This window comes from Chiroxiphia lanceolata, chromosome 6 (assembly GCF_009829145.1).
Source record: "Chiroxiphia lanceolata isolate bChiLan1 chromosome 6, bChiLan1.pri, whole genome shotgun sequence".
NCBI classification, from domain to species: Eukaryota; Metazoa; Chordata; class Aves; order Passeriformes; family Pipridae; genus Chiroxiphia; species Chiroxiphia lanceolata.
In genome coordinates, this window is record NC_045642.1 from 40,822,756 (window position 1) to 40,849,331 (window position 26,576).

The 26,576-nt window shown below is 37.4% G+C and overlaps 1 protein-coding gene across 1 annotated transcript in view; it reads right to left on the bottom strand.

Moving 5' to 3' along the window:
* SEC23A (Sec23 homolog A, COPII coat complex component) overlaps positions 1-26,316 on the bottom strand; it is a 29,085-nt gene extending 2,769 nt beyond the window's left edge. Inside the window, exons 1-19 of the mRNA XM_032691999.1 lie at positions 26,252-26,316; positions 22,145-22,386; positions 20,261-20,318; positions 19,916-20,002; positions 18,506-18,742; positions 18,323-18,402; positions 17,390-17,534; positions 16,899-17,057; positions 16,056-16,171; positions 13,825-13,948; positions 12,596-12,676; positions 10,789-10,878; positions 9,420-9,526; positions 8,272-8,425; positions 7,498-7,575; positions 6,283-6,444; positions 4,709-4,795; positions 3,075-3,230; positions 2,416-2,481 (exon numbers count right to left, since the gene is read on the bottom strand). Coding sequence (XP_032547890.1) covers positions 2,416-2,481; positions 3,075-3,230; positions 4,709-4,795; positions 6,283-6,444; positions 7,498-7,575; positions 8,272-8,425; positions 9,420-9,526; positions 10,789-10,878; positions 12,596-12,676; positions 13,825-13,948; positions 16,056-16,171; positions 16,899-17,057; positions 17,390-17,534; positions 18,323-18,402; positions 18,506-18,742; positions 19,916-20,002; positions 20,261-20,318; positions 22,145-22,365 — 2,208 coding nt within the window. The 5' untranslated portion in view covers positions 22,366-22,386; positions 26,252-26,316. The remainder of the gene's footprint in view (positions 1-2,415; positions 2,482-3,074; positions 3,231-4,708; positions 4,796-6,282; positions 6,445-7,497; positions 7,576-8,271; positions 8,426-9,419; positions 9,527-10,788; positions 10,879-12,595; positions 12,677-13,824; positions 13,949-16,055; positions 16,172-16,898; positions 17,058-17,389; positions 17,535-18,322; positions 18,403-18,505; positions 18,743-19,915; positions 20,003-20,260; positions 20,319-22,144; positions 22,387-26,251) is intronic.
* Between the last annotated feature and the right edge of the window lie 260 nt (positions 26,317-26,576).

Here is a 26,576-nt window from a genome sequence, read left to right on the forward strand (position 1 = left end):
ATTGAGTCCAACCACTAACCCAGCACCACCAAACCCCCCCACTAAACCATGCCCATAAGTGCCTCATCTACATGTCTTTTAAATACCTCCAGGAATGGTGACTCCACCCATTCCCTGGGCAGCCTGTTCCAACCCTGCTGACAACTCTTCCTGTGAAGAAATTTTTCCTAATATCCAATCTAAACCTCCTCGGGTGCAACTTGAAGCCATCGTCTCTTCTCCTATTGCTTGTTGCCTGGGAGATCAACCCCCACCTCTCTACCACCTCCTTTCAGGTAGCTGTAGAGAGCAATAAGGTCTCCTTTGACCCTCCTTTTGTCCAGGCTAAACAACCCCAGCTCCCTCAGCTGCTCCTCATAAGACTTACGCTCCTGACCCTTCAGCAGCTCTGTTACCTTTCTCTGGACATGCTCCAGCACCTCAGTGTCTTTCTCACAGTGAGGGGCCCAAAGCTGAACACAGGATTCAAGGTGTGGCCTCACCAGTGCCGAGTATGGGGGACAATCACTTCTTTGGTCGTGCTGGCTACACTACTTCTGATACAGGCCAGGATACCACTGGCCTTCTTGGCCCCCTGGGCACACTGCTGGCTCATGTTCAGTCACCTGTCGATCAGCACCCCCAGGTCACCAGTCGATCAGCACCCCTAGGTCCTTTTCTGAAAATTTCAACTGCATCTTCAATAACCAACCACATAATAGAGATGCATGAAAACTTTACTGCTATCTTCTGAAAATGTTTTTCATACTGTAAAGGCACCTATCTATTAAAGCTTAAAGAATATTAGAATATTAAAAACCAAACTAGGCCATTCATAACCTCCTGAAACACGGTTTCAGTGGTGTGTGGGTGCCCTCTTCAGGTAAATGTGGACTTTCAGCTGTGCACAAAATAAAATCATATGAAACAATCCTATGAAAATGTAACCCTGAAAAACTTACCTGACAAAGACCACTGCCAAAAGATTGCTACAGAGCTTTCTCACTCAATACTTTACACTGTCAACACTTTAGCAAAATAGTCTAAGAGCACAGTTAATATGTAGCTTCAAGTGTCTGATGCCATTACATTTGCATGAGAAAATGAAACTGCACTAGCATTCACCCACAGGAGTGTTTCTCCTCCCACTAAAGAAGCTGAATGTGGAAGGAAAACATGAAAAAAGAGATGCAACATTCAAGAGTACAAGCTGCTCCAGAAAGTTTAACTTGTGAACTCTTATATAACTTCCTTCCTGAAGACAAGATTTGTAAACTGATTCCTGGTCAACTGGGCCACAAAAATTCTGGAAAATGTCAGTACGCTGGCACTGACATATTTTCTTGTTCTTGTCCATAACTATCGTCAACATTTTTTTCCCCTATTGCAAAAAGGTCCCTTAGTCTTTACGTGTGGTAAGTACTCTCATTGCCAGGATTGTGAAGGTATTTATAGGGATGAGGTCTAAAGCTCTGTGAGATAGGTGGCCAAGGAGATAACAATACAAGGCTGCAACACGCTGACTGAAGAGGAAGCAATAAGATGAAGGACAAACAGCTTCACTAATGGCTCAGCTGGAGGAAGGAGATGGCAATACTAAGGTGTTACAGTTCGGTTCTGCCTTTCAGCAAGATATGCACATGTTCATCTGCAAGCACATAGCTCAACCCAATCAAAGCTACCTAAACCCTCACTGTCCCTCCTTTATACATGAAAAACACACCCACCAACATGAAAATTATAAAGTGGCTGCTCTCCTACCATCTTTTATGGCAGCCAACAGGGAATCAATCCTGTTTGACTACAGCAGGTATAAAATTGGTATTTTAAGTCTGCCATGGTGTGGACAACCCTACCTCTCAGACAGGTTGATGGGCTTGCTCCTCTCTCCTCCCCAAAGCAGGAACACCTCTTTGGTAAGATTTGTGCCTCTGCTATCTAGCGGATAATACTTGATGAAACTAAAATTAATTATAAGTTAAGTTTAATTAATTGTAAACTGTAAACTCAACTTAATCAATCATTGGCTAGCCTTAACATATTTAGAGTTAAGGCAGCAACTGCATTCCAAATCTTCATATCTGTAGCCTCACTAAACTATCTATTTTTGATTTTGCAAAATTGTCTCAGTGAAAGTCCTCAGGGGGTCTCTGTCAGGCAAACATCAAATTAGTACTCTTAAGACAACACTGCATAAGAAAGTTGGCTAAACATGAAAGCAGCCTAACAGAAGCTTAAAATAGCAAACCAGACCGTTTTTGTCTAGAGACTAGAATTTTCTTAACTTTTATAATTTTGGTTACATCAGACCAAAACTAAATTTCTTTTTCAGTTTCAAAACTTGGCATTATTACTTATATGTACACATGTCACTTGACTTCTGAAATAGGGAAAAAGAAAACCGTGTACAAGCTTCATCAGCAGATTCATACTTACCTGTCCCCATGCATACATATTGTTATGAGTCTGAGAGGGATTTACTTTTGAAAGCAGGAAGCGAGCCTTTAAAAAACAAAACAAAGACAGTAAATTAATCTTCTCAAATAGGATTTTCTTGCACTCAGAAAAAAGGTGCACGTGTATTTGAAATATGTCATTTCTACTATTTGGAGATGCAGACACCTATCCAGAACTGCAAATAGCACATGTATAAATAAATCTACTACCTGGATGCTATAGCTATAATGCAGAATTGCTAAGCACTTTTTGATGTGGCTGAAAGTAAGCTTTTGTCTTTTTCTAAGCATTAACAAAGTAAATGTGAATATCAACATGACATTAATGAAGAAGTTTTTAAAAAATAACACAAAGAATAACTCTGGTATTGGTTCAGAGACCCACACAAGCAGTCTTTTCTGTCCTACACACCTTACACAAAGAATCCAAGAGTCCAAGTCAGTAGGGTAAAAATAATAATAATTAACAGGATTTACAGATTAGAGAAGAAGCTGCTACTAAATATCTGGCTCTGTAAAAGCTTTAAGATTCAAAATGTTCACTTGCAATTTATATATATTTTAGCACAGAAACGCATGTTTACTACTAAAACATCTCATGACATTACCAACACACCATTTCCTAGATTATATAAATACCTGGCTTCCTCCATGCTCTGTATCAATGTATCTGGGCATTGGAAATCTGGAATGAAGAATTTCTTGGGCATCATCTATTGGAGCTTGTAGCAAGTGGTGAAAATTTTCATATTCCGGCATATCTTGGTACCCTGACTTACGCCACTGAGCTATGGTCTGGGCACAGGGAAAAGAAAGAAGTTTAGAACTGATTCACCAATCTTTCTTAGAAAATACACAGGACTTTTCTGAGGAGATTGTGCCATTGGTGGCCTTTTTCTATCACTCACCCCTTTCTGCCCTGTATGCAAGTTAATTTTTAAAAGCCAAGATGTGCAAGTAACATGCTACTAGATTTCTTTTTTTTTTTTCTTTAAACTCTTAACATTTTGTGATCCATCTGTCTTTCCTCTTTTGTCATCTTTGGTATGTTAAATATTTAGTTTAGAAGGTCAAAGATACTATTTACACTTCTCTATTTTGCATGTCTATGAAACATAAGAAATAAGTATTTATACTGATATTTATCTTTCAGAGCCTGTAGCAAAACCTCATCACTTTCTAGCAGTGAAGCTGGTTGCTCAAGGACAGCTCAGTGACACAGGCTGTTGTTAGGAAAAACCCCAGGGGGGACTCTCAGCAGGCATTCCTTCCTCCTCTACTTGGCAGCTGCTTTTAAGCTGAAGGTCTCATTCCTGACTCCTGCTTGACCTACACAGCAGCCACATCTGTGTCTGAGCATGTACCCTACTCATCCCAACTCCCATCCAGGTACCTGACTACCTAACTACAACCTGGACCTGCTTCATCCCCATCGACTTGTCTGGTGATGTGGACTAAAGGCTGAGCCTGGCTACTGCCCACAACTACTCTGCTTGCCTTGCTCAGGTACACTGCCAGATCTTCACTGGCAAGACCCCTGACTGCCTTGCAGTGATGATCAGTCCCCTGTTCCCTTTCCCTCATAAAGCAGCCCGTCCCTGCTGCTTCCTGACAAAAATGAGATAACATTTTGCTGCTTAAAACGCGTTGAAGTTTAGGAAATATTTTTATCAGTGCAGCTACGAGGATATGATCCAGAACAGTATTTTCCAAACTCTCAGCTGTGAACCATTTACAGTTGCAAAGTAGTAAAAAGCAGCAGCTCAGTTCCTCCAGAGAAGCAGAGAACTAGGAAATCACATGCATTTGTATTTAAATTACTAAGGAATGTCTAGCTACCTAACTACCAGGAGCAGTTCCATTCCTCCAGGACAGTGTAGATGAAGGGTGAATATAAAACTGTGTTCTGACTCCCTGTCCCTGAAGAACTAATTTAAAAGTCCAAAATAAATGAGTGAAAATTTGGGGAGAAAGGGAGGGGCAGGGAATAACACTTTTAAAGGTAGGAAAAATATTGGTCTAAAATAATCTGCATATTGAAGCTGATTAATCATAAACTCATCATAAGAAATAGGACCAAAACATCAAGTAATGTCAGTTATCTGTGTATAGGCATGTCAAAGTACCAAACTACAAACTTTAACTACTGCTCTGCTATCAGCCAAGCAGACGACAGGGTCAAATACTGAGGTGCACTGGAACTGGTGCTTGACTTCCAGAATGTAGCACTCCTACCAAAAAAGAGTATTTATGTAAGCAATGACAACTCTTACCTCCCCATGATAAATAAGGATTTGGAAAAAGGTGTCCATAAGGAGAATGCGATCTGGTAAAATGCTGCTGCTATCCAGAAGAACAGGCTAAGGTTTAAAAATAAATAAAAAATTACCAACTGATGCATAATTGGACAATCAGATGGCATTGCCAGCTTTTTGAATCAGTAACTGAATCTTAGGAATCACTTACTAAAACTCCATATTTGCTCCTTTTCATGTCCCACATCTGCAACCCACACAATCTCATTCTGAAGTTATCCAGCCTGATTCTGAATATATAACTTCATGAAAGTAATAAAAAATGTATTCAAGACCTGAAACTTCTTTCATTATTATGTGCTTTTCTAGTCTTGCAACTACCTCCATATTTACCTATACAATGTCATTAATTTGAATTGTATTTCAATGTATAAAGATTTAGAAGATTTGAGTATAAGATCTGGAGGCTACGGATTGTTTGGGGCTTATTTTAGTCTTGTTCTTGCAGCTGTTATTACTGTGCCTATATATCCACCAACACTGTATATAGTAAATATGCATGACTTATGAAATCTAATGTAATATTTAAGGTGTTAATTCACCTTTTTAAGGGTAATGACAACACATTGGCACTATATGATTTAACTGAATCAGTACCATATGATGGACTTGAATCAATATTGCTAGGAATACCAAAAATATTAACCATTCCAAGAATGAAAAAAAAGTATTATTACTCACTCTACACTGAGACATCAGCTCTGCTTAATCAGATTTCTCCTTTGCATCACACCAATGTGATTGCTTGTTTTTCATACATGGGAGAATGATCTTACACCTGTGAGCTTCACGCGCCACTTTATTATTTTAAACTCCACTTTTAAAAGTCCTTTTTTTTAACCCCATAGATAGTTTAAGAAAAAAAAAATCCTAACAGAACTTAGAATTCCAACCTGCCAAGAGCTTTTACTACTATGTTTGTTTCACTGTCTCACTCTCTTTTATGTAGCAGATTATTTTGGCTGTCTCCTGTCTTATACTTCTTTCAGAAGCTTCTTGGAAGATCAGCTTTTTATTTTAGGTTTATACAGAATGTGCCATGACAAGGTCAACTGGAAGGTTCTGTACCAAATCTACACATAAACGGGAACCACATCAAAACTAGAAACTTTGGATTAGACTTTCCTCTATTTAAGATAGAGGAAATTTTGTACATTTCAAAAAAAACCCCAACTTTTCTTTCAGACTCAACAGAAAAAGTACATTTTTAATTAAACCCATTTTTGTTTATATTTACATTCTGGAACCACAAACACAAAAGCAAATCTGCTACATCTCTCAAAAAATAACAAAAAACCCATTCCTTAGTTTAAAACATCACCTCTTTAAAAAGCGACTTTTGATCTCAAGACTTCTACATCAGAATTCTGAGATATGCCTTGTTCATAGAATGTTGTAAATTAAATGAATATTCTTTCTCATAAAGTAGATTATAAATCAACACCTTTTATAACATGCAATAGTGAGAACAACAATCACTTCTCTCAAAAAAAGCACCTCTTAACCTACTATGAAGTTATATTTACTGATACCTCTGGAGGTCCATTGAAAGAGTAGGCATAAAGAATTGGTTGAACCATGATAAGCGACTGGGTTAGATCTTGACGCATAAAGTGATGACGATAGTATGAGCTCTCATCTGGACTGTTGTTAAAAACTTGTAAGAAAGGAGATCTTCTCAAGTGAAACATAAACTGCAAAACAAGAACCATTTTTCCAAACTCTCAGAGATAAAAAGGACAGTTGTACAAGGAGAGAAATGTTTTCCACAAACTACGAGACCAATGCTACAACAAAATTGAATTCTAATTCCTTTAACATTTCTAACTTGTATATGCAGCTCTGCCAGTTTTTATATACTCTCATGACAGCAGAAGAGGTATCAGAACGTATAAACCTACAAAGCCGCTTCGAAGTAAGAGAAAAATTTAATTTTTCTTCTTCTGCAGTACTAACTGATAAATAGTATGACTAAATATTGTTAAATCCTTTCTTTACTCTAAGTTCTACTGTTCCTGTGAAGGAGGCTGCTGTGCTGGAACAAAGTAAGTTATCGCATGTGTACAGAAAAAAGAACATCAACCACAGTAAAGTTAAACTTTGCTAGTAAAATGGAAAAAGTATATCCCCTCGTTGCTGAATCAAATTTTCCACATGCTGAATCAACCTCTCCATAACATTTAACACCTTGAGACAGACTGGTAGGTAGCTCAAATAGAAACATTATGGAAGTCTATGGAGAGTCCAAAAGTGACATATCTGGAGCCATCAGAATGGAGTAATTTATTAGAAGAGATTATTAGCAAAGAAACTATTCAAAGTTTAATATAACCAATAATGTTTCTTTTGTGGTCAGTATCGTAAATAATATGGGAAAGAAACAATAAAGCAAACCCATACATTTTCTTACATTTCTGAATTTCTTCATTAAAACAGTCCTTAAAAAAGTATCATTATATGAATTAAAATTCAGGTAGGATGAGGATTTCATTATAGGAGAAACAAAAAATATACACATTTAGACTAAGTTTAACTGTAAGGGTAGAGGACCAAAGGGGATATAGCAGCACAGGCAACAGAAGTGATTTGCTTAATGTCACACGGCAGACAGTAACTGGGGACAGGGGGTCTGTTCATCGTGATATCCAGCGTAATGTCTTACTTCACTCTGTGCTACAGGGCCTCTTTCTTCACTGAGCATTCTCTTTTTATCACTTATAAACAAACCTTCCAATAGACAAACTCACCTGTGGGTAAAGTGAAAAGGTTTCCGAAAATCTGAAAGAGTTTGGATCGTCCTTGTGATATTCTCCAAATTTCTGACACTGGGGCAAAAGAAAAAAACATCTAAATTCTAAATTAAGAAACATACTTGCTTGGTCTTGCAATTACTGTAAGTTTGGGTTTATCAGACACATGACTTGTGGTGCTTACAACTTTGTAAACAGAAACCTAGCAAAAACATTGACATAAGTTCTCAACAAGCAGTGATTTTCTTGCTTATGTGGCTTTAATGGGTTTTTGGGTTTTTTTTTCCCTAAAATCACTAAGCAGAGTTAGATGATTAAATTATTGAAAACTACTTAAAGAAAAAAGAAAATAAATAAAAAAACCCAAACAGAAAATTGAACTTTTGAAAATAAAAAAATTCCATATAGGTTTCTAGATACTTTGCCTCCCTTTTTTTCTCCCCCTAAAAAAATTTAATCTACGATATCATTACAGGCAGCAGAAAGTAGAGAAAGCTTTGATTTCTACAAATCTCATGTTATAATTTCTCTTAACTGCTGGCAATTACCACATGTTGAGGAAACATTAATCAATGGAAAACACACTTGCTTTTTTTTTCATTTAAAATAGAATATCTTAGTTAATTCTGCATACCCTCATATGAAAATGAAGCATTCAGCTCATTTTCTGTTTTTATTTTTAAAGAAACAATCACTGAACACTAGTCATTTAAGACTTCTGTGTCTACAAGCAAGAAACCAATCTGACTCTTTCAATACGGTTCTTTTTACCAGGCGTATAAGTTGTCTGTCCAGCCACCTAAGCACATCAGGCCCCTCCTCTGTCTCTGCCCTGTACACTGCCAATCTAGCCATGAGAATTGCAGCAGCTTCCTGGTCAAAAGATGCAGCGATGTTTTGAATCTGGGTTTGTGCATCTGCCCAGCTGCAAAAGAAAAATACAGTATTTTCATCACAGTGAAAGGAAAGATGTCCAACCACAAAATATCCCTTCAAAATTAAGGCAAAGAAAGCAGCGTTAGCAGTCTAACAAACTGATGCTGAAGCTTCAAAAAATCTGCTGGGTATAAACAAGCAGCCTCTCAGTTAGCCATTCTTTAATTAGAAATGTTCCTTATTTGTACAGACGCCATTCAACAAGTGAAATAAAATATAACGTCACTAAGAACAGCTATTACATTTTCTAAAAAAATTAATTACGAAAGGTAAGTTACAGAAAGCACCATCCATGAAGCTTAGCACATATTCCCACACTAGCAACTTTCTTGTGCACCTTGATTGTTCTTTTCAATTTATAAGGTGAACTATTAATCTCATCTTTTATCAGTTGCCAAGATTTTACTAATACGACTAATGTAAGTTAACAACATAATCATACCAACAGTTAAGGCACAGTTTTTTTCAATAAATGGAATTTTCCATCGAATTAACCAAGCAATGATCTCCTTCAGCTTAAAGGAAATGTCACTGGACATTGAAAAATGCCTTTATAACATTAAACGTCACATCCTAAAATTGTGAATCAAGGAAACTGTAGGTAAGGGTTACACGTGCAAGAAGAGATATTTACATTCCCCCTGAACTGCAGCTGACATTCTCAAGTTAAGTTATGAAGTGATTGCTGCCATTGTGTAAGTCCAACCATATCCAAGTTTAAACCACAGAATTTCACTCAAAGTTTCCCCCTCATCTAAACCCACTTGGTTTACTTCAGAGCACTCCCATCACAGCTACTGCAACTCTCAGAGAAAAATCATCCCACAGAACAAGAGAGGCAACTGTCTCAAAGGTATGCTCATGCTTTCACCACCTGTAGCACTGTATATCCCAGAATAAGAAAATAGGTACAAAATCTATAGAGTAAAAGGCATATATATATCCTGATCTTTCAAAATTCATTCATCACAAACAGAACATACTTTCTGGCAACTGTGGTCACTCTGATACGTCTCTGTCCACTGGAATGTTGGTACTGAGTCACAAACTGGATTGCACCACGTCCTCCTTGAGGAATGGGAGCATTGTGCTAAGTACAGGAGGAAAAAAAAAATTAAATAAAGGAGAATCTCAAGATTTTACAGTATAACTTGAAAATACGTAAATAATGGCTAGAAAATCATAAAATTCTTTGCAACAGGCAGCCTAAATTATATAAATTAATTGTCTAGTGCTTTGAGTATCCTTACTAAATATGGCTAATGCATTTGAAGACTATTAAGTGATATGCTGGAAGCAGTTGCTGTCTCTACCAGACATCCTTAAAGCAACCAATGCTCTCTCTTTCCACATACCCTTACAGAGACAACATTTTCCAAGGGGCCTTATGATTGCTAATTTCATTACATTCTATTTGAAGACCTGGAATTACAGGACAAGAAACCTGATATTAGTCTGAAATGAATCTCCAAAACTGCTGTCAAAACAAAGATTGGAATCCAGGTGTAAATCGAAATTTCAAAACTCTAGTCAGTGGAAATACAGGTTTACACACTAACTAGGAAAGTAACTCAAAAGAGAAAGATAGTTGAAATTAATTACCACATATCATGACTTGGCCAGTTTTAGAGCTACTAATAAAATGAGACCAAAATAAATATGCAAAAAGTAAAATGAAAAATGGCTAAGGTAAGTTCAAGTTTTCAAACCTTTGCATAGATAACAAACTATGAAATACAGCATACTAATTATATAGAAACTACAGTCAGCTCACATAGTTCCTGAGTTTCAAATATTTGGAAGAAGAGGAAGTATGGGAAGGAGTGGCACATTTGCTCCTCATATTTTCATCCTCTTTCCTAGCAGCCCCTCAGGGAAACAGGAAACCAGGCTATATGTCCCTGACACCTTTCAATGAAGCCAATCTTTACTTGGAAATACTGAGCAATTGAAGCATAAATTAAAATGTGACATTATGTAGTAACTACCTTGTAACTAAAACATCAGGGAAATACTGAAAAGCACTTTTAAATATGCAGATTACAGTATTTTCATATAATGCAATTGAAATACATTTAATAAGTAACACTCTGAAAGGAAAAATTGGAGTTAAAAAAATTATGAACACTATCCAAAATTTGTAGAGCTCTTTGGTTCCCATTACCATAGTCAAGAAGATTAGCTCATCATTAAGCAGTTCATGTCCATCTCTAAATTTTGACAAAACAAAATGGCAGCATCATTTGTATCCCTGCTACTGTGCTTGGGGGAACCACACAAAAATACAGGCTTCAATAGTTACATAAAATAAGACTATTGTGTTCAGTAGACAAGTAGACAAATATTTATTACCTGGTTTACCACCTCAAAGTACAGTGCAAGTGTTGTAGTAGGATTAAGACCACAAATCTTCCACTGACAAGTGCCTCCTGTTCCAATCTCCTGCAGAAAGATTTTATAACATTTTTACAAACTAGAAGTATTTGCTTGTTTGTGAAATACAGCATCTAGCCATTATACATAACTGTTTAGAACTACTCTGTCACGAGCTTTCTCCCTGTTCAATCTGTCACTTTTCCACACACTGCTGCAAAACAACTGTAGCACTGGTTGTGGGAATAATAATAAAAAAAAAAAAGAGATTGTTGTTTTAAAAGATTAAAACATTTATAAGACAAGGAGCTGGCATTAGAAAAAGTTAAAAAGCAGGTCAGAAACAGGAAAAAGCACCAGACTTTGCTTAAACAGCCCCAAGACAGAGGCAAGAAGCACATGTAAGTGGAAAGACTTTTCTAGGGCACAGCAGTAAAACTTCACATAGAGAGCTTACATAATATATTGTATAATATAACTAACAACTAGGAAGGTAACTGTACAGAGATAGTGACCTATTTCAACTGACACTTCTTTTTTGGCATCAAAGGAACATACATATCCAGAAAAGCCCATTAAAATAATTCATTAACCATGATGGACACAGTGAAACTGAATAAAACATTCAAGGAAAATTATACTGGCAATATTATCACTGTGCTTGTATTAATTTAGAAGCATTATGGCTACAGGAATTGTCCAGTTCCCACTGAAATGAGCTGCATGCATCCTCATTTTATTCATGTTTTACCCCAAAATTTTTAATTTGGATAATTTCAACAAAAAGGTGTTTGGAATATAAATTATACAATTGCAAGGCAAAAAGAATGACAGAACAGACATGAATTCACAACTGAATTTCCTATTATATCCTATGAAATAGATATGTAGTTTAAATAAGATGATGTACATTTAATTGGTTTTTCGGGGTTTTAACTTTTATCATAATATATGTGGTCCCTTCAGGGAACAAAATAATAAAATCTGTACCAGATGACTGAGAAAAAAAATGCTGATTATATTGAGATTTTTAATTCACGAAGATGCAACCATAAATACAAGGAAAATTTAAGGAATGAAAAATGCTTGATTAAAGCAGGTCATTTGCGAGCATTTTCAATCTGGAAAGTGCTCTATTATGCAGACTGTTAGGAACAAAAATGAGACTTCTCAACTGTAAGACATTTGGTTACTTGCATGAATTGTTTTTTATTAGTAATCAAATGTTAAGAATATTATCTGATAAGAAAATAAGAGATGATTTAAGCCTAGTATAATTTAAAGGAGTTACTTCAGGAGTCTGCAACAGTTGGATCTTCCAATAAATTAAATGTGCATTTGGTGAAACAGCTACAGAAATGAGAAGGCAGAATCAGGAAAAAAGGGATGTTTCCACAGTCTCGTATCCTTCTCTTCTCTCAAGTCTTCCTAAAAAATGTATTTTTACTGTTCACTTTAGATAAAAGGACATAGCTCTGATTTTAACAATAAAGCATTGGTTTCTGCTACATCAGGGTGTAATTTTTGCATAATAATTTTACAGTAACCAAATCTAAACAAGTGGACAAATCTTAACAAGGAACAAGGAGTCTGCAAGGTTTCATACAATGTGAATGTGATCTAGTAATGAATACAAGCTTACACGTATTGAATTTAAAATTGGTAAAAATTGAACACTATTTGCTCCATTTATGGAAAAGTTTCAGCGTCTCTTCAAATCCAGAAATCTTAAATCCTATTTTTCCATAGTAGGATATTACCCTCATTTTCAGCAAAGTTTACTTACATTTTCTGAGACACAAGGTCCTTTAGAGTTGAGAGAGACACAGGGTCCAATCGCTCCAGAAATCTTTACTTCTCTTGAAGTCTTCATATTTAGAACAAAAACATACATTACCATGTCATGCTCAAGAATTCAGTCTTATTTTATCATTAGATAATTAAAACCTCAATGCATATCACATTATTGATACCTTTAGGAAAGGTATCAATACAATACAGAATACAATAATGCTTAGAGAAACTTTCCATGTGCTTACTTTCTACACTTAATTACATTTGTTTGCTGTACCAATTAGTACACCTGAAACAACAGCACAAACGTAAATTAAAACATGGAGAAAAGTTGCCTAATTTATAAGTGTGAGAGCCTGTAAAGTATACTGGGTAATGTCTCTTTTCTAAATAAGAGATTAAAATATTAACAAGATAAGAGTAAAACTGAAGACTGGCAAGATAATGCTACACATATCCCAAAATGCATTTATAGTCTACCTCCTAGACATATGCAGCTAAAAGCAAGATCCAGTTATTCACATTTTTCCAATGTCATTTTCCTGTTTGAAGTGATTTGTACATCCCTCTAGACCTGGGGTTCCCTTTTTACATTTTCCAGGATCTTCCAACAAAATTCACAAGAAAACATATACAAAAAAAAAAGGGTTCAACGATTTGTCCCAGTAAAACAGAATTTTACTGAAAGTGAAAATAACCTCATATTCTTCTACAAGGCAGGATTGCAATATTTTGCAAGAAACATCATGGAAGACAATACCTGAACCTATAGCACATTCAGCTCTAAGCTTCTCAAAAGGGTGGAGGTGGAAATGACCACTGTTTAAGTGCCAGAATGGATTCTGAAAAGGATGGAAAATGAAAGGAAACCTGTCCTGAACTACGTAGAGAAGTTGGACCAAAACCCAAGAAACACTCACTACTGACATCAAAATCAAAGCACATGGCATTTTGAGTTTCTAACAGAGACGTTTATTTTAGTTTAGCTTCTCTTTTAGCTGTCACTGAATGCAGAGTAAGAAGGAATTGCCACTATACCTAACTCACATTTACAGAATCACAGAACTAAAAAAAGATAGCTAAGCAGTAACAGCTATATCCAAGTCAACCTTAACACATCTGTTTAGCATGTTCCTAAAAATTCCTTTAAAGGACAAAGATTCCACAGTTTGTAGCCATCCTATTCCAGAGTTTCACTAGACTGAATTTTCGTATGCTTACCTTTATTTCTAATGTGCCGCCAAATCCCATTTTAAATTGTCCTTGCATATCTTTAGTGAATACTCTCTGAAAGGTTTGTTTGAATAAAGATGTATTGAAAGAGTCTCCCATTACCATGTAGCCTCTAGACAACAACAAAACAAACAAAACCCTTGAGTTCAAATAGATTACTTATTATGCAATAATTTAGCACACGGGATTTACATAGTTTATTTCTATTAAAGACTAAAACTAAAGACAGTTCATTGTGAGGCACATTTTTGCCTTCTTAAAATAGACTAACATTAAATTACTATTTTGCTACAATGTTAGGGATGAAATTTTTAAGTTAGCTTCTTGCCCTATGCATCTTGAGGTTATTAAGATGAGGTTATTAAGATATGTAACAACACTGGGAATATACTATACTGGACTTCAACATTTTAGATATCTCAAAACTCTGTCATGCAAAGTCAGCTTACTTCTAATATTTACAATTCCAAACTATATTATTTTGGGTAGCTTATTCATTATTTCAGGCTTAAATCTATGCTCAAGAAGCATGATTTATTTTTATGCTTAGCAATATTTTGTGGATGTAACTGCAACAGTTGCCACTTACCATGAAATACCATATAGTGCATTTAGAAAATAGTAATGGGAGATACTATTTTCATTCATCTAAAAATATTAATTGAATTCTATTAGTAAAATATGTCAATAGGTCAAACATTACACCCAAAAGAAGTTGTCAGGTGGATATTCAAAGATAGAAGAAAACAGACATGGGTGGAATCAGAAATTCTTCCCTGTATGTAGGATGTAACTAAAAAGAAAATAGGAAAAGCTGTAGGAGAAATAGACAAACTATATATTAAGGATAGTTTTGCTAGAGGAGTGAAAACAGGGTGAGTCACATGAGCAGACAGAAAGAGCAAAATTACACCACTGTATATAGAAAAAACACAGCTTGACTTTGATGCAAAAAAGGAACAGGTGTCAAATATGCAGATAAAATAATAAATTTAAACAAAGACCCTGAGCAGTTGAAAACTCCCAACCCAGGGCTATACACACAGCTCTGAAAAGAAGCAATCTGGCAGTGTCAAGCTGGCCTGAAACTCAGTGGCACATCCTCATTACAACCTGTGGCTGCACTCTCATTCCTCTTCAATAGAGCATATGTAGCATGTGCTTAGGATCCTGTCATATACAGATATTGACACACAACTAAGAAGGCCTGTTACTCACAGATATAACAGTTATTAAACTAATAAGCAAAGATGCTTCATTTAATTTAACCTGTACTTCATATTGACAAAACTAATGGTAACAAGCAAAAGAAATGAGTTTGGCACAAGAATCCAGAGTGAATACAGAAGACTAACCTAAAACTCAAGTAGTACATAAAGCAGATGACTATACTAGGAAAGAAGAAGTATCATAAGTGTAGAATAGGCTTTCAGAAAGAGAAAGAAAAGACAGCATTTGAAAAAATAAGGAGGAAGACTTGGGAAGATTTACCAAATTAATGAGTGAATTACGAAATTAATACAAGTGTGAGTGAAGAGCTATACCAGACTACAGAACTCTGTAACAGTAAAGGCAAGGGTGTTATACAGTGACAGAAAATAGGGGAGTGGTTTCATGGGAAGGACTAGAACTTGCTTTAATTGTATCAAAGCGAACTGATGGCAAGACAAGCTGGAGGGAATACAAGATCGTGTCTGAAATGCAGATCTGGATAGGGGGAGCAAATATCAGGAGCAAGCGATGTACCTGATAATCACCTACACTACAAGCTGAACCTATAAACAACAATATATAAAAGAATGGCATAAACAAGACAGAAAGAATAACAGAGCGTTTTGTACCACTCTGAAGAGCAAGAAAAACAAGGATGACGGGTCCTTATCTTTACTGAAACCTGCAGCTTACATGTACACACACTGAAAAACAGAAATAGTGCATATGATAAATTGTCTGTTTAAAATATATCCATGTTATTCAAGCCTCAAACAGATCACATCAAAAGAAAAACCCCCTTCTTATAAAACCCACAATTGTGGTGACAAACTTGCCAGAGGCTGAGAAATTCCAAAATTCCAGTATAAATACAACCAGCACAGTACAGAGTGTGTGTGTTTTTTTTTTTAAAGCAGTTCATTTTATGTAAATGCTTCCTGTTAAACAATTCAAGAAACCAAAAAATTACATCTTCATATACTACCTAAAAATTAATAAACACATACCCAGTGTAGTTGGGACAACACTTCATCTCCAGAAGACCAGTCTGATCCAATGCACATGCATATATGTCAATAACGTGACCATTTGTTGCAGCCCGATTAGCCAGGGCTTCAAAATGCTAAATCCAAGATGAAAATACAGTTCATAGCAATTTACAACATGAACTCTCCTCATCTTCATACTAAATCCTAAACTCCCAGAATTTTACTAAAACAGCATTATCAGACTTTATTCATATAAAAGTATATTTTTAGCTCAAGTTAAAATTAAGACTGGAATTTCAACACTTGAGGATTTTTTCTGATAAGCTGAGAGCCCAGTTCATACTAGAGAGAGCAGTGGTTGCTATTTAATCTAAATTTGCTATTTAATCTAAATCTAAAAAATTACCTTGATCTTTTTCTTTTCAAAAATTTGCATTTAGTACTAACACAGCACCAAATTTATCATTCCAATCTCATGTGTCTATAATGACAGGTGCCTGCGACTGAGCTAATTGTTTAAGCTTCCATTATAATCAGTTAAGATGAATTCAACAGGTTTTGGATGTAGTTCACCAGCCCAAATCTACATTTTAGATTAACTTAACCATGTCTAAACTCTACAGCCTAGCCCTCCCCCAACTACAGAGGCAGTTTTGAGCAACTACCTTAGAAGTACCAGCCTTACACTAGATATACCATTTAGTAATATAAATTTTTTCTGACTTCAGCCAGAGAAACACTCCAAAGAACTTTAATCTGACTAGAAAAGTTCTAACTCAATATACTGAAATTTCTGAAGACATTCTTAAGACACACCACTATTCAGAGCCAAGTGAACAAAACCACACCATCATCTCTTACCTTAGTACCCTTTTTCACATATTTTGCATTGTCTTTTTCAATATCATGCCATGATCTTATGGGTAACTTCAATTCATCCCCTACAACCATGCCAGGTCCCTGCGTAGCTGGGCCTCCAATGAACATCATTATACGTGCACCAGTATTAGGAAAAGTGCACTGCAGGAAATAAAAGACAAATAAACCCATCAGGTTTTGCTACAAATTGAACAAAATAAATAGCTGTGTGGGTATTTATCACACTGATAGGATTCTAACAACAACTGCACTTCTACAAAACTTAAATCTGCCATTAATTTAAAGTCTCAATTTTGCCTTATTAAAACGTGTAAATGTCCACAATATTCTATGTATGTAAGGGATGATATGCATCAGATCATCCTACAAATCTAATATGCATCAATTAGGAAGGTTTTCGCATATTGATTGCAGCAGCTTTTCCACATGAAAATTATCTACATATTAGCACAGCTGTAGTTAAAAGCTATTACCTCAAGGAGTCCTACAGCTATAGAAAGAGCCACTCCAGAAGAACGTAAGGGTCGTTTTCCTTGTGGAACAGGCCAAGGATCCCGTTGCAGTTCACCCAAAAGATCAGTTAGATTCATATCAATTTTCTGGACCGGTTGCAAAAATCTGGAAACGAATACATGGAATTAGTTTAGAATTAAATTGTTAAATGAACATTTTATCAGTTGCTTACTAGCAATATATTAGACATATACCAGCAATGTCTAATTCTAGATTCTAGTCTGGATTCAGAGCAATGTCTCTGCCTCACCAAGATAAAGCCATTTGGAATTATTACATACACACTCAGCTTGACAAGTTCAGCAAGGGGCTTGTAAAACTAAAACTTGCTGACTTAGAGATACCACCACTATCCAGAAAGAACCCTACTTAGTCAAAAGAACAGAGCAGGTGATGACCTATGAATCTCAAAAAGAAACTGAAGTTCCACTACTGCAGTGAAAATCTAAGATCAGAAGACAAATTAACATATAAAATATCTTCTGTGCTGCTGCAGGCGGTCTACAAATACAGCTATTTTCAGGAGGGCAGACTGGAAAACTGTCGTTCTCTTTTATCATTCCATAAATTTCTTCTATGTCATAGTGGAACACACAAGAAAACCAAACACCAGGCTGTGATTTCCAAATGAGAGACAGAAGAGGAGTAGAAAAGGGAATAAAAGGGAAGGCACAACTGGATATCCACATAAGAACGGGGCACTAAAGAAGCTATTAACACTTTCCAGCACACCAGCCAACAGAAGCATCGTTTATGTATCTGTAACATGCATCTCAGAACACTTCCAAAGCATCATCCTGATAATTTTACAATTATCCATTGAGCTGATTGTTTTCATTGTCTTAAAACACTGGTAGTCAAGGTATCTGTTTTAGGTGTTTTAAGTAGATTACCTGTTAGAAGGTGGTGGCTGTTGCACTTGAGGACCCCGACCGACTTGTGAAACAGCTACTTTTGTAAGCCCTAGCATTTCCTGTAGTCAAATACATAAGATTTTATTACAAAATTTGTTTACAGACTATTTCATTATCATCACTTTGATGGCTTCCTTTTGTTTGCTTCAGTGCATTCATTACCTGAAGCTGTTTTGCAGATAGGTCCTTTGTTCCTCTGAAGACATAACTTTTGGAAATTCCTTCACAGCCGAGCTCATGAACTTGCACCATTCGGCCAAAGGTAATGAGACCTACTAATGCAGTTGGTGGCAGGAGACTAAGTGACATCTGCATGGATTCCTTCAGAGCTTGCAAGTCTTCATCTTCCATGCATGTGTCCACAACATAAAGAAATATCAACGGCATCTGAGGACCACGCTTTGAGAAACACAATTATAATCACATGAAAAACAAATCTTGCAATATTTACAGGATCAAAAATTAACAAGTAAAGTACATTTTGTAAAAGTTTTAACTTTAATCATACCAATAATGTTAAGGTTCCATCTACCTTAACTCTCTCTCAATTAGTAATCAGGATCTGGAACAAAACCCCTACCATAATGAACTCCACACAAAAAAGAAATGGTTACTACAGAAGAAAGGAAAAAATCCTTTCAGGATGTCACAACAGTTTTGAAGCATGTGCCAAATACAACAAACTTTCATTGCTCCAAATGAACACAACAGTCACAAAGCTATTCACAATGATAAAATATTCCAAACTGATGACATTCTGTGGCATTTCACCTCATAATTTTACTCTAGAGATCATCAGTTCTTTTTATTCTATCCAAACTGTACTATAAACAAACAACCCATTTACTTTGCATTATAAGAGTTGGCAAAAAGTACAGATTCCGTTCAGCGCTCACTCTTCTTTTGATTAAAATTTGTAAGACTTCAGTGAGGATTCAGATTATGATCTGCCTCACTCAAGTCCTACAAATTTTAATCCTCAAAACTGGAATTTAGATATTACAAAAATTTGTAATTGCGAATATTTGCAATTTAGGGGGTTAGGTCCATTTTTTGTTTCTATTCAAGTAACCTCCATGCTAAAAAAGGATGAATATTAAAATTTAAACACTTGAATTGAATACATATTAGCTGTTGTCTCCAAACCAGTTAGCCCTAAAACTAACTACTAATCATCCCAATACAAATTTCAATTCAAATTATTAATGAGAGGTCAATCAACAGTCAGTCAAATTTGAACTGAAATTGCTTGAGCAACTAACAATAGTGAGCAGCCTCCTGGCACAAATTAGCCCCCTTGTAAAGAAACAGACCTAATAGAAATATCACCTTTACAATAGGTCTCTCTTTTTCTTTCCTTTTTTTTTTTTTAAACCAGTCCTATTAGCAATCCTAGTGTTCTTATAAAATGTTATGTTTTCCTTTTCCAACTGATGACATAAATGTTCAATCTACTAACAAGCACATATATACCCAGAGTCATTAAAATGCAGTGAAGAAGTAAAACTGAAATGAATTCTTCTTGTATATTGCAAGGTTATAAATGTTAAAGATTTTATCTAATGATTTTACCTGTACTACATATTCAATGCTGGAGAATTGAGGCAAAAGTTCAGCTGGTTGATTCATTTCAGATATGCCAGCATAGGTAGGAGGAAACTGCAAATAAAACCACAGAAATTAAGCATAAATGAAAGATTATAACTTCTACAAAAGCAAAAACATACATATGGACTACTTTGCAACAGATGTTCACTACTGTTTTATGAAAAAAATATCAATGCAATGTCTGAAGATACAGTTGCATACTCCTGCTCTTGCTGTCAATTTCAGCTTGCAACTATAATTTGAAAAATCAAGATTTTCATTTTGCCTTATAAAAATATCTTCTATATGCTGAATGTTTAATTTTCTTACCTGATTTCTCTGGTAACAGAAGTTGCAAGCCCAGAGTTTTGCTCGATAATCCACTTGGCTATAAAAGTACAATAAGAAAAGTTTATATAGCATTAACAATTCATTTTCCTCCACTGTCCCTGGAACATATTTCTTTTAGTGTTTCAAAAACACAGTGACTTTGGAAAAGCTTCCTTCTAATATACTGTCTCCTAAATACCCATACTACAAATTCAGAATAAGTGAAGTCTTACACAGATGTATCAGGCAAATTACTGTGCTTAAGGCAAAAGAATGGTCTTCAAGGAAAAGAAGAAAATAAGAAACTTAAAAATACTCAGCCCCTATACTAGAGACTTTCTCCATGCTTTTAGCAAATCTTTTTAACTCTTCCTACCTTTGCATTTTTCATTGTTTTCTGCTTCTGTCTATTAGCTGTCAGTCTGGGACTATCCTGAATTTACATTATGCCCTAAAAAAACAGGTTCCAACATTACAGCTACCTCTATAATGAAAATAACATTTTTTTCAGTTGATAAGACTATCTCCTTTTGTCTACATTTTTATTAATATAGTTAATACAAAAAATGCAAATTGTATCTTCATGCCATAGAGATGTCTTAACAGAGCCCTACTCACATCTTAAGGGAAAGTAAACTTTAGAGTTCTCAATGTACACTTCCTGCTACCATATCTTCTGTCTGCAAGGGCAAAAATCTTTTTAAAATATCATCAAATCTTCAGATAAGTCCCAGTATGCTGTAAACACAACACAGCTTTACCGCTATCAAATTATCTATACCAATTACAGGGGCTGCAAATTACCCAGCCCAAAGTGCCACACAGATTTCAAAAGGTCCCTCCATATTGAGTCTCTCATCACACTTGTTTAAAAAAGAAAAGAAATTCCAGTCATGGCTTGCACACAAGATACAGGAAACACACCCACAGCTTGTTGTAATGTCAGGCATCTGACTGACCTTTTACAACTTTATCTTTCCACTGTTTGCTCTCGAGTCCTCAAAAAAAGATAATGCTTCTGAAGAAGTTAATTTCAGCTAAGCCTGACTTCCAGCACAATCAGCCACTGTGTTAAATACTGAAGCACAATTTTACATCTGCTTCAAAACTGCCTTTTCTCCCAAGCAAGGACAAGTCATTCATAAAACTGAATTTGTTCTACAGGATCTTTTACATCACGTCTAATCTCTCACTATCACTCTGGATCTTTCCCATGCCATCAAACTCCAATTTAGAAATTTTTCTGTTTCTTTTCCATACTTCTGTAACAGGAATGACATATGAAACGCCTCCTTTGATTCCAACCTAAACTTGTCCATGACTAGTCCACAATCATTTGAGCTTGTGCCAATATTACCCTTTAGCTTAAACAGCTTTTCACCCTCTCTCATGCCTACTTCTGATGTTATCTATCTGTCTATCACCTTCTGCTTTGGTAAACTAAACCAGCTAACCTGCTTTGATCTACAAATGAACTAAGGTCAATAATAAAAATAGCTTAGTTCACTTGGAAATTAAACTATATCAGGGCCCAACAGTTCAAAAGATACAGTATTATAACTTTTTACTGCAAGTCATTTTCTAGAGGCAAAATGTTAAGAGTATACTAACTCCCAAGACGTTCCAGAATAGTTCCAGAAAAATAACACACCTAATCAATAATTAAGTACATTGAAAAGACTCCTTAATGAAAGCTGTGTCTTAAGTATATATGTTACCTACACAAATCTATGTGCAGAATCATCTAAGATCTGTAAGTTTGAGCTGTATACTCATGTGAGGAGCACTTGAACTTGCACACACCAGATCTTTTGCGCAGTTCAACTAGCACTATTCTCAAGATTTTAAGATAAAATACTGGAATAACATATGCATTAGGTTTACCATAAGGGATTCAGAACAGCTCGACACGTGGTCCTACTGCACAAAACTGGCTCATACTGAATAGGAGGCAAGTCTGGCCGTTCCTTCAGTGGTGTGAAGAGGGCAGCCACTGGGACTACCATTCTTGTGGCTTCAAGACGACTTGAAGGCCAAACATTCCAGCTGAATCTAACTCCATCTCTGTCCTCATTCTGCTGGATAAATTCCAGGAAGGTTGTCATGGTCAACTTCTCTGTTTATCACTAAAATAAAAAAATAACCATTAGCAGAATGTTGACATACAAACATTTTTAGCCACTAAACATTGAATACACTTTATAACAGTCACTCATTCAAATACTGTAATTGAGTTACAATCAACAAAACACTGAGTAGTACTTCCTAAATCCTAAAAGCAGTGTGCAGAATTCGAAGAGGAAACAAAAAAAATTAAGACTCATAGGATGCAGCAACTCCTTCAAAATAACAAATAGTTGATATATTGCAAGTTTTAGCAGTATTTATACTGCTAAAATACTTATCTTCTAATCACTTCTTGACTTAAGCAACAAACTCAGACAAGGAGTAATATAACTAAAGCAATAATTCTAGGGTTGGTCAGAGTAGAGATTATACAGCAAACTAATACTATAAAAAAAGACTTGGTTACCACACTGCTTTAAGGACTTTCACTAATGCATTTAGTTGTTCATTCTGTTAATTAACAAAAAAAATCAGTCAGTCATTCTTGCAAATTGTTTTAATTCTCTAACTTATTTTAAGAATGAAATAGTAGAAAGTATATCTCCTAAGAGTACTTGTTTTATGTCTTCTGCCGTATAAAATTTTGTAAGAGTTTTCTAACCATATTTTCGGTAACTCAGGATGCTGCCAACATGCAAACATAAAGGAATAGCAACATGATATTCCACAAGAGTAATTTCCTACAGCAAAGCTAGTAAATAACTTCATAAGAAATACAAGTGCCATATTTCAATACATTGTCTATCCAGAAGCACTTTTCAGCAATTCTTTGAATTCAAGTTTACAATTTTGGGCACTGACCCAAGGCTTTCAAAATTTTCAGCTATGGTTACTTAGAAGCCAGAGCATTGGGGAACACAGACACATCTGAAACACTCAACAGGTACCAACACTCAACAGGAAAGCCAGAAAGGAGTGCACTCCCTCCCCTCCAAAACAAAACCCCTCAGCTATACGCACGCTGTTCTTGAATATCTGTTGCATGCTTCACAGTACCTTTTACAGTACATATAGCACAGGTTTTTCCAGGAACTAGGATATCTAAACTCACACTGGCTAATAATCAAGAATTTATCATAAAAGTCTACATGAACCTTGTCAGAGGAAGTAGAAATGCTCCTAGGTCTCAATTTAGACTGTACTAAGTTAATGAACAGCTATCAGAAATGCTGGAATCCTCCTGAACTGGGATTTAAATCAGGAATTCTCACAAGCACACTGAAATTCTTAGTCCTGCCATTACATATGCTATGTGAGACTCCTAGAAACTCTCCATTTATCAAAACCTACCTCTATTTACCAAAATTATAATAGCACTGTACCTTTCGTTTCTATGACAGTTAAAAACTTTTCAAGTTATTTTAAAGTATAGCTTGACTTAGTGGTTTTACTCTAATGCTGACTTTCAAGAAAACAGATTAACAAAATACATAAAACAAAGAGAAGCACCACTTTTCACAGCTAATATCCTTAGGAAATAATCAACATTTTAATGGGCATGTCTTACTGATACTAGGTGCACATCTGCTCCTATCTAAATATGTCATTGCAATAGCAACACAGGGAGCATATGGGACTTTGTGCATAAGAGCACTTCCACCATCACTTTTACTCAAATTGCTGCAACACCATCAGGCAGCAGACAAAACTGAGCAAAAGGAGAGAATATCTGGAAGTTATAATTGCTACAGAGAGATCTGAGACAGAAGTTAATTCAGCTAAGAAAGGAAAGAACAGCCTGGTATTTCAAGAGGATATAGAATTAAAGAAATTTCTCTCTTAACAGATTAAAATCCATCAGTGTTTTGTAAAAAAGGTGAAGGAGCATTATCCCTGAAAAACAGGGTATTGATGCAAGAATCTGCACTAGGCAACTATCTCTGCTATAACCACAAACTGAATAATCCCTCCTTTTAAAAATGATCTGAGAAGACAGAGCAAATTGCAATTTAAAGGCTATTTCAGCCATTCATTGGCTACAGAGTACACCAACTCCAGCTCCAAACACTGCAACGTGAACTCACACTTTCTGTACTGGACTTCAAACTGTTTTCTCAACATTTTACTCTAGCAATGTTTGAAATGGCTTTACACAGACATTACTTTTACCTCCTTAGAGAGCAATGTACAAGTACCAGTGTGCAGTGACTAATAATATGCACATACATACATAAAGGATTTTTTGGATTTATGGAGTTACATACTGTTACTTTCTCATAAAGCGTGTATTCCCTATGCGGAAGGCAAAACCTGCTAATAATTACTTTCTCCTCCATCTTTTCTTCCATCCCTTTTTTCCTTTTCAAGAGCCAATAATGCTTACCTATTTCATCATTCATCAATGTGGACTCTTGGTCTGACAAGTTACATTCAGTACCATTTTTACAGCTATGCAGGCACATTTTCTAGGATAGCTGTGGAGAGGTACTGCATTATACAAGAACAGCAAAGCCTCCTGACCTACAGCGTACACACCAAACTGTGGACACCCAAATGCCACAAAATACTCACTGCCCTCGGAAAACCACAGAGAAGGGATTTTCAGAACAGCTGAAAGCAACAGCTCCCATGTTGGGGTGTCACTGCTTTACCTTTGCTGCAGATTAGGATATCCAGACAAAACCAGCAAACCTTTCTGGCTTCCTTCCTACCTCCCACTACTAAGGGTAAATGTACCTTGCATCCCTGCACCATGACAATCTGTGTCATAAAAGAAGCCACACTTCAATTGCGTAGAGAGTCACTGATTGACTTTTAGCACCTTTAAACATCTACATATCCCAGGTAAATCTGTCCCAATACAGAAGATCCCCAAAACAATATCCATTAATCCTCAGAAGCACATACAAACAAAATCAAAACATTTCTCTTTACGGCATTGTAAGAGTTCAGCACAGACGGACCAGAGTCCCTCATAGGGCCATGTGTTTAAATACAACTAGATCAGTAACAGTTCGCTGTGCACTTTTCTCACAAAACACCTACTTTCAGTTTATTATACACTAACAATCTGGTAACAATTTCTTTATGCCCAAATCATGCATCAGATACAGATCTATTTCAGTTTCAAGGAGGAACTCAAATGCACAAGGAGAATGGCTAAGTAGTTATCTAAAGCAACTGCAAGTTGTCAAATTGACAACATTTTCACTACTGAAACACAGTCATCCTCCAAACCTGCTCTCCCAGTCCTCTTACTGAGGACTTTCTTTGTTTTTTAATAACCAAGGTATGTGATAATCCGCCTAAATTAGAAGAAAAACACATATTCAAAAGCAGCAGGGCCTGCATTTTGTATAGCTTTACCTATACCTCAAGGTACCCCCGCCAGCGGCACAACGACGCGGGTACAGCAGAGCTTGGGCACAGGAGCGCCGCAGCCGCTGCCGGAGCGAGCCGCCCTTTACCCCGGGCGCAGCGACGGCCGTGCAAAGGCCGTAGCCCGCCGGCCCTACCCGAGCTCCGGCAGCCCCGGCCGAGCACGGCGCTCTCGGCGGTCCGAGCACCGCCCCGGCCCGGGCGGGCGCTCCCCGCCGCACGGGAAGGGCGCCCGTACCCCCGGCCCGGGAGGCCGCGGGCAGCGCTGACCCGCCGCCGGCGGTACCCCGCGTCCCTCAGGGCCACCGGGGGCCCCGAGAGCAGCGCAGGGCCGCCCGGGGATCCCCCAACGCCACGGCGGGGAGCTCCCAGCACACTCGCTCCGGACCCGGCAGCCAGGCCGGTGCACCCGAACCCCGCAGCGCAGGGAGCGCGGCTGCCGCCACGGCGCCGGCGAAGGACTGTCCTCCCCCGGCACCCCCAGCTCGGCCCGCTCGGGCTCCCCGCACCCTGCGCTGCCCCCTCAGCCCTGCCCTGCCCGCTTACCCCGCGTCCCGGCCGCCACCGCCGCTCTCACCGTAGCCGCTCTCGCCACCCGCCCCCTCGCAGCCGCCCCGGCGCTGCCGACGCATCAACATGGCTGATGGGAGAGTCCGCGCCACGTCAAGGGGCAGAGCGCGGGGCGGGCTCAGCGCCGCCGCTCCCCGCCCCCGGGACACCGCGCCGCGGCCCCGCCGGCCTCCGTCTGCATCCGGAACCCGCTCAGGAAAGGAGGCGTCCCGGCTATCGGAGGCAAGTTTCGCTTCCTCTACCCTCCGGCAGCGCTGGGGCTGCACCTGTGCTCGCAGGTGCTGGATGCGCTGCTCTGTCC